Genomic DNA, 12,739 nt, shown 5'->3' on the forward strand with positions numbered 1-12,739 from the left:
ATCTTTATGGTTCTTTTTTGGCCTTTCAGGTTTTGTGATTTTTGTGGACTACTATTTCCTTCTACAATGGGGGGGGGGGGGGGCATCCTCCCTCTGAGCCTGGTCTAGCCCCACTGTTGGAATGTTTCCAAGTCTTGAGGATTCTACACTGTCATTTTTTCCAGTCCTAGGCACTAGTGTACCTACCAGGACTGGGCACTTTTTTATCTTGAGTCTTGTGCACCCAGCTATCTTTTTTATTTTTTATTGCTATGTGGTCATCCTTACAATAGCCCATACCACACCTCCCCTCCTACATGCTCACATGGATGAGCTTGAACATAAATGCACATATTATATAGGCATGCTGGTGATCTCCCAAACATGTTGGGAAAGATTCTTCACTGCTGTTCAACATCCTTATCCCTGCCCAAAGCCTTTTTTGATGAGGTTGTCGAGATGGGTCTCCCTTTCAGGTAAAATAGAATTCAGAGTAAGAGCGACTAGATAAATGGGAAGCAATAGTCACTTCCTCTCATGGTGCTGGCTGTCTTGCGCACCTTTGAGTTGACTTCTAGGAGTCTTCCAGAAGGAAGTTTTCCTGCAGAGTATCTGTCAATATTAAGGCTCTTGTAAGCCCTTCCCTAAACATACAATTCTCCATCTGTGAGTTACTTTAGGGCTTGGCTGTCCTGACTGATGTGCAGCATATCCACTTATCATTTGTGCATTTTGGGTGTTGCAATTAGTCAAACATTCGAAGGACAAGCTGGCTTTCTGACTGAGATATGTACTAGTCCTTTGATAGAATTGCTGCACATCATGCCATTGGTCATAATTACTGCTAGTGAGAATGTCCTGCAGTTTCAAAACAATTGAAAAATCTTTTCTGCCACCCAGTACACTTTATGCTGCCAAAGCCAACCCAGTGTACTTCACTGCATAGCTAGAGTTTTTAACTAAAAGATTAGCATGAATGCATTTTCAGGGTAGCCAATGGGTTAAGATGCATTAACACATTTAGTACATTTCTCACATAAATAAATCAGGCACAGAAAATCTTCCCTTTCCTCTCACTGCCGTTTACCACCCTCCCCCAGTACTTTTCAGTCCTCAGTCATACAATAGTAAGATGCCCTTTCCCTGCCAACGGTTTATATTCAGGATAGCTGAGCAGTAGATGCTGCTAAGCTGGCTGCGGCTGCAGTTCCAGACTACCCTGAATTAATAAAAAGGGAAAGACAGACAAACTGCCCTTCCACTCATTACATTTAACAATCCTCAGCTACTACCCTTTCAGCATTCATAATGCACCAGCTCAGGTAGCTGAAGATGCTCACCTCTTGGCAGCTGACTTTGCTGACAAATTTGTGAGTTTTTCTTCCTATTATTTCTTGTGCAGCTTTGAATAAGTCACTGTATGCATCATTATTTCTTAATAGTATGAAATATCACCCTAAATGTGCCATTTATTCTACCCCACATCAAAAAGTTTACTATCATTGTTCAGATTAGTTGGAAAGTGCTAGTTACATAGCACGCATAAAATCACATTTTAAGTGGAATTGTGTACTGATTCTTTAGACTTGAGGGTGTTCACACTAAGAAATATTCTGACAGTGTTGGCTCAAAATATTATTAACTTTCAAATTAATGAGTCTTTCTTTCATTTTGCAAACATTTCTTTTGTTAAATTTAGTAAACATCTCCTCATAATTTAATAAACTTCACAATTTTACACTAGATTTGCACAATGCCATCTAGTGGACCTTGCAGACAGATCCTGTAGGGACCTAAGCTTAACATTACTAACTGCTAAGTTATGACTGTTTAATTTTTAAGCATTTTCTTGTAGTGTGAGTAAAGTTCAACATTTTTACATCAGATTTACTGTCATCTGTGAGTCCTCATGTTTTGAACACTATACCTGCACATTTGTGATTTAAACGAAAATTTCTGACAGGAAATGCCATTACATATAGCAACAATGAAATCTTTTAAGACAGAATTGCTTAATGAGACTTAAGACTTCATGAAACAGACTGATAAGATGGACATTCTAAAAGTTTAGTTTGGTGATTATTCTGTCATAACCAAGTTCAGCATTTTTACACCAGATGTGGAAAATCCATTTATAGGATGTCAGATACTTTATGATGTAGAACCCTAAGATGAGTATTTTGAAAACCTCTCCAACAATATTACTGACAGCATTATGAGTTTGCATTTCATTTTGCAAAAAAGTTCTTGGAATTAAAACTTTTTACAAATTAACAAATTTTGTTGAAATTAGGACTTTACAGCAAATTAGCAAAAATGCCACTAGTGGGTCATCACCTTGGTCTTTTCACATTTCTATCCTGTAATGTAATTTTCGACAGAGAAATTTCCATTTGTGTAAAAATTGTTAAATTATCTTTTAAGATACAATGTACTGTGATCTTCAGAGTTCATGATGTAGACCCGTGATAAATGTATTTTGAAACTGTAGTCCCAAATTGTTACTGACTACTAGAAGAATAAATCTGCATTCAGTAAAGTAAGACATTTTTCAGAACATTACTGAACTTCAACATTTCTGCACCTGGTTTGCAAAACACTATCTTGTGCAACCTTGGTTCATGAATCGCCCCAGTATTTTGTATCACTTCCACATTCAAAATCATAGCCTTTTCTCTAGAATCTCCTCTGCAGACCTCATGAATACACATTTGATGCTCTTAGCTGTCAAATTCATGTTTGGTGTAAATCTTTTTTTACCGTAGTTAATAGTGTTGTTGCTTCTAAGTTCCAGGGTCTGGAGTTTGTTCTGATACTATAGTTAGTGTGGCTTAATGTTCTGTGTACCCATGTGGGTTCCTTTTTTTCTGTATCCTTTTTCTCTGTCTTGTTGCCTTCTGACCATCAGCCTTCATGTACTGCTAGATCTGGCCACAGGAACTGCTATACAGTCATCCATCAGGGGTTTTATTGTTATGGTACTAACCCTGCACCCTTGGAAGGGGGATGTATGTGATCTGCATCACAGCTGGACAGATATACCTCTGCCATGTAAGTGCATGCTTAGTTGTATTCATTATGAAGGCTACCTCAAAACAGTGGCTTGTTGAGCCACATGCGCACACCTGGCTTGCATTTGCACCCAAGTTCCTCCTGTAAGGGTTCATGGCAAGCATCAGCCTGTTCTTTACCCCCGCAAGTGCTGGCTCCAGCAGGTCCCTGAGCTGCTAATTGAACCTGGGTTGCCTGAGTCTTAGGACTTTATTTATCTGAGTCAGCTAAAGACGTTCTGTTTGCATATATACTTTAAATTCTTTTTTGCATATAGCCTTTGTCCTTGCCTTTACTGTATGGGTCGTGACTGTAAAGGGTCAGTCCGCTTAACTAGTTATCAAATGATTAACTATATGAACATCCAAAGCTATAATGTTGTATTTGCTCTTACCATTTGGCTGGTAAATGTTTTAGTGATCAGTAGAAAAAAAAGACAGTTTATGTGAAGTGATAGCAAATATTTGTCCCGTTTTTAATGGATATAGATGTTTGAGATACATTTTTCATTTACAGAACCATGCACTCTGATATTTATTTGTGAGAAGGAAAATGCACTACTGGTGCACAGACAAAATGCAGCATTCAAACATCTGGTAACTTAAAGCTTCAATGTGCTGTCATTCATGGGGTGGCTAAAAGAAATGCATATACCTTAGCACTCTGTATAAAACTCTGTGTAAGACACAGCACTTCGTAATGAGTTGTTTGGATCAGAGGCAGCCTAAGGCCAGTTAGAACTATTTGGCCTTATAGGGCCCTGCAGTAGGCTGTGACAGAATTGTTATTCCTTATGTGTCCCAGAGAGTAGCTTGAGAGACACTATAGCAAAGTTCAAAGATTTTTGTACTGGTAGTCTTGCTCCAGTAGTAGTTACAAGCCTTGATAGTGGAGATGACATTTTTCATCATGCACTGCACCCATGGCTAGTCCAGTATTAATAGTAAATGCAGCTTCATAGCCCTTATATGGCTTATTGTGTTCATCTGAGCTTCATAGGCCTTGTATGGCTCATTGTGTTCAGCTGAGCTTCATAGCCCTTGTATGGCTCATTGTGTTAGCTGTTCATATTTCCCTAGTAGTCAGTTGCTGCTGCTGAGTGCTGTACATTATTTTCAACCCAAAACTGGTCAAATTAACCACCTGTTTTTGCGCACCACTTGACTTACTGTCTCAGAAGATAATAAGACTTGACTTAATTTTGAAGACTGATATGCGCTATATTTTATATTTTCTTTTGATTTTTTTTTCTGACATGGGTTTATGATTATTTTCTGATAAGTATAAACAGAAGAAATAGCTGTGGAATAATCAGTCTTAGTAAACATGGACAGTTTTTTTGCATTATACAAACACTAGTAAGTATAAACAAACGTACAAAAAAAAAATAGATGCTATGATGTCACATAACTTCAGTTTACTAAGACTTGTTGTGAAGACTAGGGAAAGATGGGCGAAGGCTGCCAGCCTAGTCAAATAGAATTTAATACATAATTCTACCATTTGTATAAATAAATGTAAAATACAGGCTTGTGTTCTTAAATGAAAGAAAACACTGTAAAATGTGAACTTCAAGATTGTTGCAAATTTGCCATCTGCTGTAAGGAAAACCAAGCCAAGCATTTCAAATGTTCTTTGAAGTTACAGTTATCTAAAAAAGTGGTGCCGAAGCATCTGGCTAAACACATTCTTTCTATTGTCTTAACTTAAGGAATAATTGTAGAGTATACATGTGAAATGTCTTTTATTGTTGTAGTTTCCTGAGCAGGTGTTAGATTGCCAAATAATGCAGTTTGTGGCCTGGGAACTCCAGACTAAGTGTCAAAATGATGTAATGTGAATACTGGGAAAACTGAAGTGTCAAAATATGTAGTTTGAGAGGGCCATAGCGTAGCTGTTTGTTAGTGAGTTTTAAAAAACTATTGTTGAGAGAGAGACTGAAAGCATTTTGTCTTGGACCATCAACCCCAGCACTGCTTATGCTCTTTATGTATGTAAGTAGGATTATAGCACTGTGATTTCTCATAAGAATAGCTAAAGATTAGAAAGTTAGATTGTGTTTTTCTTTGACATCAGACCTGTCCTACTGTATTATTTTAAGTTTATGTGTGATCTCTGAACTCTTAAATATCTCTGTGGTGTAGTAGTAGTGTCTTGTGTTTTTAATTATTTATTATTAAATATTTTTAAAACCTTTACCTGTGGCTGGTTTGTGTAGAGACAAGGTAAGCTCTAGAGTATATTGCATATTTATAGATTATTGTAATAAGCCACTCTAATAAGCCTTAGACTGAATAGTCACATTACCAATTGGATAATAATATTGCACAGTAATAATTGGACACCCTTTTAAGAGCCTTTGGGTAGCTGATAACTATTAGCTGGTGGTGGCAGAAATTACTATCATATAGTCTGGGTAAAGCGGCACAGCTGGAGAATCTGTCAGCCTTTCTCAGGAGTGTCTGTGAAGTTGTATAAATCCTTATCTCAAAGTGTGTGTGGTGTGTCAGCTACCTGGACAGGGACACGAAGCACTGGTGGGACAGAGTATTGGAGGTTAGCTTGCCAGCTAGGCTGAGATCTGGACCCTATAGCTGTGCCAGTGGGGAGTCTTATTGGGAACCTGGAGAGCAAGGGAGCAACCAGACCCAGACTGACTGTTCATAGGTTCATAGATTAGTACTAGGCTAACTGCCCTTGCGAGCCATTTTAAGCCTAGCCAATTATCCCTTGTGATACTCCTACCCTGCTCCTTGTGTTTGTAAGGCAAACACCTTAACCATTAGGCCACCTTCCCAACCCAAAATAAACAGCCCTTGCAGGACGTGAACCCAGGACCCTCTAGACTATAGTCACAGCACTTAACCACTAAGCCATGTGAGCTGTATTTGCATCCAAAGTTAGCGTAATGAAGACATCTCTTCACTGTGATCTCGATCACACTGATCACTTCACTGTGATCTTTGTGTGCACTTAAGGGAAATTGTATTTTACTGTGTGTATTTGTTATCCTTTCCTCTTATATGAGATGCCCTCCCTGGTGTTAGTGATAAGGATTGAGGCTCCTTGATTGCAGGGCCAGGGCACAGCAGTCATGTGCGTGTGTTGAGACGTGGAAAACAGACAAGGGAGAAGTGTGCGGCCATCTCCTACTCAGATTCAGAAGGCCCATGCAGCACTGCAGAAGTCTGGAGGTATGTTTACTTATTAGTCAGGGTGCACCCACCTGATGAACCACCATGAAAATACAGGGCATTGATGACCCATCAGACAGTGTGGCTGAGTGAGTTAAACAGACCCTTGGAGAGGAGCTGCAGGAGCCGTTTAAGTCTGGGGATAATCCAAGAATTCGATAATTTCTTCTATTGTAACATGTCTTATAACAAAATATAAGCTAATAAATAAACATTTTATTTGTAATATGAAGTAATAGCATGTATTCCTGATATCTTATCTGAAATAGCCTTAAGTGCAGGAAACCAGAACATGAAGGAGAAGTTGGAGTGATGAGTGGGGGGCCATCTGTAGACCCCCACCCTCTGGTCGAGATTGGGCCCCACAATTGCTAAGGCCACAACTGATTTGTATGTTGCATTGCTCAACCTAGCATAGCTTGTCTTGCATATTAAATGGTGGCAGTTGTGTTGTGGGATACATTTTTTATGTAGTTGGAGGAGATGTCTTCATTGTGCTAACTTTGGATGCAAATACAGAACTTCACTCGGGCAAGCCTGTCTTTTCATGTCTGTATGATTTGTACTTTGTATTTAACACTATTTAATATAAACTTAAATTACTTTATTTTAATATTTATTTGTTTTTGTCTTTGAAGTGGAAGACATGTGCATTCTTACAAACTGACCAAGACAACAAACAAACAAAACTGGAGCAGTTGGTTTGATCTCTGATCTTCAGAAATCATACAGACCACATGCATAAAAATGAATAGAACTCAGTTAATTACTATAGTCTTGTGTACTGTATGCTGCTAATAATTTACTCTCTGTCTCTCTTTCCCCTTTTCTCTACCTTCCCATACTGCAAGTCAGCATTCAGCAGAGATAAATACTTACTAATACTTGGTATCGGCCCACAACAGTGGGCATAGTTTTTTGCAGGTTCCATTGAAACAGAACAAATCACTAGTGCACCAGACTGAACACAATGCTGCTTTATTTTCAGAAGTTTTGTCAGTACTGGTCATCACTTCGTGGTCATTATCCTGTCCTTTTTTATATTGTTCTTTGTGTCGTCATAGCAGATACTAGTACGTCAGATCAAATAATGTCTTTAATATAAATGCCCCAGTATCATTCATATTTTTTATTATAAATTAATTTGCAATAATGACAGTTTTGTTGGAGTATTAATGTCTCTTGCATATTTGTGTTCATTTTTTTTATTTTATTGTAGATGTTTTCAGATGTTTCGAGTAGTTCATCAAATAACTAGCACAACTGAAGACATACTGGTGGTAATTTACATTTTATTTATTTTTCTCTTTTGAATCACCTTTATCTTGTTTATATTGTGATTTTGGTGTTGGGGTATAACGAAAGCAACACATTATAAATACAAACAACATTAAAATAGGAATTAGAGTAACTTATTAGTGTTTTGAATAGCTTAGAGCTCAAAGATTTAGGTAATCGTCTGGCCAGGTCAAAGTATCTGCTTAGCATTGTCTAAGTAGCTTATGACTTTATTTTGTAATTTCTAAAATGTATTCTTTATAAAGTAATTAATTACCAATGTCATGCATCTCACTTCAGTTGTTTGCGGTTGAAATGGTCATTAATTGCAGATGCCAAATATTTTGGCTAACATCTCTGAAATCTGTTATGTTCATAAGGAACTGTGAATTAACAGCAATACTGAATGCTGGGATTAGAAAATTGGAAAACTGCTCAAGATACAGCATTAAATGTGCATTTAAGTGGCATTGTTTATTTGTTTAGTCCTCAGTTTTTCAGATTGTTCTTTATGATCCTGTGTTTTAAGCAAGAGTAATGAAAATGCTAGGATGATACATTATCCTCTCTGTCCACTTTGACTGATGGGATTTCACTGTCAGCTGGATTTGACCTGGCAACTGCAGCTACTCCAAAACACTCAGGCTCCTTCCCTGTTCCCATGATGCACCTGTCTTCCTTTGGAACCCGTTCATCTTTTTCATAGGCTCATAGGTAGGTACTAGGCTATTGGTCCAAGGGTCTACGTAAGCCTAGCCAACAAGGTTCCCTGGCTTACGCCACCCAAGAAAGTTATTTTCCTTGTTTGAAACCAAGTGATCAGACATGCTGTCCAAATGCTCAACAAAGTAATCTTTATTTACTTGGTATTTGTGGATATGTTTTTCTTCCTGTCGGTTTCTTTTCATTTATTTATATTTTTCTCTCAATGGTGTAGTTAAAAAATCTTTCTTTCTTGTTCCCTCACTCATAGCTAGGTGATTAGGACCTAGATGAAAATTGCTGACTGTTTTCAGAGTTCTGTGATAATTGCTGTTTCCTGTGTTTATTGTATAATTCCTGTTCCTGTTTTTGTACTTTTGTAGCCATGGATAAAAAAACTGATTTCAGTAGGTGTGCCCACTGTGAAATTTCCACCCCAGGATGTCCACAAATTGTGTGAGATGCATGGAGCTGGAACAGTTGGACACCACATATGACATTTGTAAAACCTTTGGCCCTCGTTCCATTCAAGAGTTTAAAAGCAAACTGATTCTTGAAGAAGCCATTTCCTTCTCCTTCTTCCAAAATCCTGAGGTCTGAGATGACGCAGGAGGTCCTAGTTTTCACAACTTTGAAGCTGCATACTTCCCTGGTGCTGCGTCCTTATCATGCTGAGACTGTTGTTGTCCCAAAATGTTTTCCAGGAGGACTGCTGCTAGTCACTGTTCTGAGTGAAAACTCGAAACATTTCTTCAAACTCATCATCCCTCCACCTCTTCCCTTATGCTTAGGTTGATGTGGATGTCATCTCATGCCCTGCTTTTTCCATTGTGGAATTGGATTGTCCCTTGGACTTTAACATAAGTAGCGCCATTCCAGCATAGGTCCTGGTGCCAGGGATGTCAGAGCAGTTGACTTTCCTTCAGCTCTGGCAGGATAGGATCCCTTGGTGCCAATTTCTCAGCATCTGTCACACTTGATCTCACTTCCGTTGGTGTTGAATATGCCTAACCATCAGCCACTTCACTGTGAGTTATTGCTTTAATCTTTGGCGCTGAAGTGTTTGACGATTTTTTTGGTGTCAGGATTCTCTCTTCAAGGTTTTGGTGCCAGTCTCAATGTCAGAGCCATCTGGACTGTTAGCCTTGGTGACTTCTTGCTCTGGGTGGTCAACATCTTTGTAATCTGGAATAGAGATGATACTGAGGCAGCTGACAGATTCCACATCGCATTTCAACATTTTCATTCAAACCAGGCAAGCGTCTGCTTCCTCCTTTAGCTTCATACATCTGCAGCCTTTAGCCCTCATCATACATTCCAAGGACAGAACAGATCTTGGAGCCTTGAGTCTTCCCTCCAACAGGCACACAGTCTCCTGGAGCTTTGGATGAGTTTCTCCTTCTAGACTCATGGAACGCCCAAAACTTTCTTCACTACCAGAAAAAGGAAGTAGTGAAGGAGATTATTTATCTCCTTCAAAAAAGAGTCATCCAAGAGGACCTCTCTGACTTCAGAGGGTCTTGAGTCCATTCCAGATTATTTTTGGCTCCCAAAAGGTTAGTGGATCTCAGGCCCATCCTAGATGTAAGCAGCCTAAATAACTATGTAAAAAAAGACACAGTTTCAGATGGCAATTCTGCAAACTATTGGGCACTGGATGTGCCCTCTTGACCCTCAGGATCCATGTTTCCACATATAAAGCTCTAGAAAGTATCTCTGCTTCCAGGTGGGAAATAGTCTCTACCATTTTCAAGCACTACCATTTGATTAGAAAAATCACACGTTGAACCATCTATAATTCTAATATTTATAGGATGCCATCTGGACACATGATTAAGGATTATCAACTTCCAGAGGAGAGACTTTTCACACATGGAGCTACACTCTCTAAACATTTCTTCAAATCTATTCTACTTGCATTTCTAATTCTGATAGTTCTGGGATTAAAGGCAACCTCAATCCAACTGTTATTCCCTGCAAGGTTTGTGTGAGGATGATACCATGGACCATGAGCATGCAATGGTCCCATTCAGTACATGCAATAAAGAAACCCATTCACCTGTCCTCCATTTGTCTCCCAGCCTTATGGCAGGGAAACCATTCATTCTTCCCATTCTGATGGCTGTGGTCACAATGGCCACCTCCTTTCTAGGATAAAGAGGGCATTTTGAGGTGAGAAGAGTTCAAGGGGTGTGAATCCACTAAGAGGCCGACCTTCATATCAATGTCTTGGAGATGAGGGCAGTCCTCCTCTTCACGTTGCAGGCTCTTCAGTGTTCCTTCCCAGGATGTGATCACTCTATATACAAATATTATGTCCGAGGTATGGTATATCACCAAGCATGAAGGAGCAGGCTACTCCTCCCTGAGCTGAGATGCCATGACGGCGTGTCAGTGGGCAGTGTCTTCATAGCACTATTTGGTGGTAATGCACATCCCAGGATGAACCAGCTGTCTGAGTGATGTGCTCAACTGGTGTGTTTTGCTGCCTCAGAAGTGGTCTCTCAACCCATTAATAGCACAAAGTACTTTTTGTTGCTGGGGTTAGCCTTGCTGTGGCCTGTTTGTATCCCCGAACAGCAACAAGTACTTCAGCTATTTTGCCCTGATTCCTCCACAAGGACAGAAATTGATGGATGCGTTGGTCTGTCAGTGGTCTCCTGGACTCATTTATTATACTTTTCTTCCATTATCACTGATGACAAAGATTGTGCATTATGCATCCCTGTGCAAGACTACAGTCATCCTCAAGCCCATTTTGGCCAATACATTTTTGGTTCCCAGTGCTTTGGTATCACCCCAGCCACAGCCTACAAGGAGAGAAGAGGAGGAGCTCATCATAGAAGAAGTAAGAACAGCACTAAGGAAAATTAAGTCAGAGAAAGCAGCAGGCTCTTGTAAGGTCATGGCAGGTACGATAAAGATGCTGGGTGTGACAAGAGAAATGGCTCCTGAAGGTATCCATAACAGCGTGGAGAGAAAGGTGTATCCCAAATGGCTGGTGAGTAAGCATACTAATGCCAGTGTTCAATAAAAAAAATGGACATTCACAACTGTGGGCAGTACTGAGGTATCAAACTCCCGTCACATTGCATGAAAGTTCTGGAGAGGGTGATTGATAAATGAATAAGCAGAGCAGTAGAAAGTAAGACAAGAGATGAGCAGTTTGGATTCAGATCAGGATGCAGCACAACTGACCTGATGTTTACAGTGAGACAGATAGTTGAGAATAAGTTAGAGATGAGGAAAGAGTCCAACTGGGCATTCCTAGACTTGGAGGAAACATATAACAGTGTCCCAAGAAAGCTGATTTAGGCAGTACTGTGGTGGTTCAAAGTCCTAGAAACATTGATAGAATTAGTGCAAACTGTGTACAAGGACCCAATGACTCAAGAAGGAACAGTTTTCAGCCTCACAGAGAGGTTCCCAGTGAGAGTGGGTGTGCATCAGGATTCAGCTCTGAGCCCCACTGCTGTTCATACTGGTGATGACGTATATTAGCAAGCATAGGCAGTACTGTGGTGGTTCAAAGTCCTAGAAACATTGATAGAATTAGTGCAAACTGTGTACAAGGACCCAATGACTCAAGAAGGAACAGTTTTCAGCCTTACAGAGGGGTTCCCAGTGAGAGTGGGTGTGCATCAGGATTCAGCTCTGAGCCCCACTGCTGTTCATACTGGTGATGACGTATATTAGCAAGCAGGTCAGTGGGGACAAAACAATAAAGTTACTCTATGCAGACTCTGATCAAGAACTTCAGCAAGGGATAGGGGAGTGGAATGCAAAACTGAAGGTGCATAGAATGAAACTGAGTACAGATAAGACAGTTATAATGGCAGGATTATGGTAAGTGATAAGTGAAAATCCAGCATTGTAGTAAGCACATTAAGTTCCATTTTCTTTTCAGATTCCAAGAACCATAATTGCAGTCCTAGAAGGAGCAACACACTCAAGTGTAAATACTTGGAATTTATGTATATGTTACTTACAAATGTAAACACAGTGAATTATATATGTGTGTTACAGAACCTTGGAGTATTTCCCCTACTCTGAGGTATAGTGGTACGGGAATACTAGAGTTTAGAATATGTAAGTTGCAGAGGTGTGGGAGCACAGACTCGCATATAAATGGTATAGGGGAAGTTTCTACTATAATTGTATTATGGTAGAGTTTGAGTCCCTGTATTTCATTTGCAATTGCAGTTTTTTTTCCAAAGCTGCAGCATTAGTAGTTACATGTCTTATGGTTTTGATAGTAAGCCAAAAATACTTTGATCTGTTTAGTTACATAACACCTGCATTCATCCTGCATAACTGGTAGACAACCTAAGAATTCTGAGTTTTGTCATGAAGAATAACAAAGCATGTCTGAATTTAATTTCCAAGGTAATCAAGAGACTGTCAAAGTCTTTCACATTACCAAGCCAAATCAAAAATATCATCAGACCCTGCATGGCTGTCTTTCATTTTATAGATTCCCCCCTGTGCTTTGATTGGCATTTCTAACTTGCTCTCAGAAATGGAGGTGAGCATTA

The 12,739-nt window shown here is 39.5% G+C and overlaps 1 protein-coding gene across 3 annotated transcripts in view; it reads left to right on the forward strand.

The window, feature by feature from the left end:
• ADAL (adenosine deaminase like) overlaps nucleotides 1-12,739 on the forward strand; it is a 594,669-nt gene that overhangs the window by 115,460 nt on the left and 466,470 nt on the right. For all 3 annotated transcript variants that reach the window (XM_044078655.1, XM_044078653.1, XM_044078654.1), the window contains exon 3: nucleotides 7,444-7,504. In XM_044078655.1, coding sequence (XP_043934590.1) covers nucleotides 7,444-7,504 — 61 coding nt within the window. The remainder of the gene's footprint in view (nucleotides 1-7,443; nucleotides 7,505-12,739) is intronic.

The sequence above is a fragment of the Protopterus annectens genome, chromosome 7.part1, assembly GCF_019279795.1.
Source record: "Protopterus annectens isolate FY-2018-M chromosome 7.part1, PAN1.0, whole genome shotgun sequence".
Classification (NCBI taxonomy): domain Eukaryota; kingdom Metazoa; phylum Chordata; order Ceratodontiformes; family Protopteridae; genus Protopterus; species Protopterus annectens.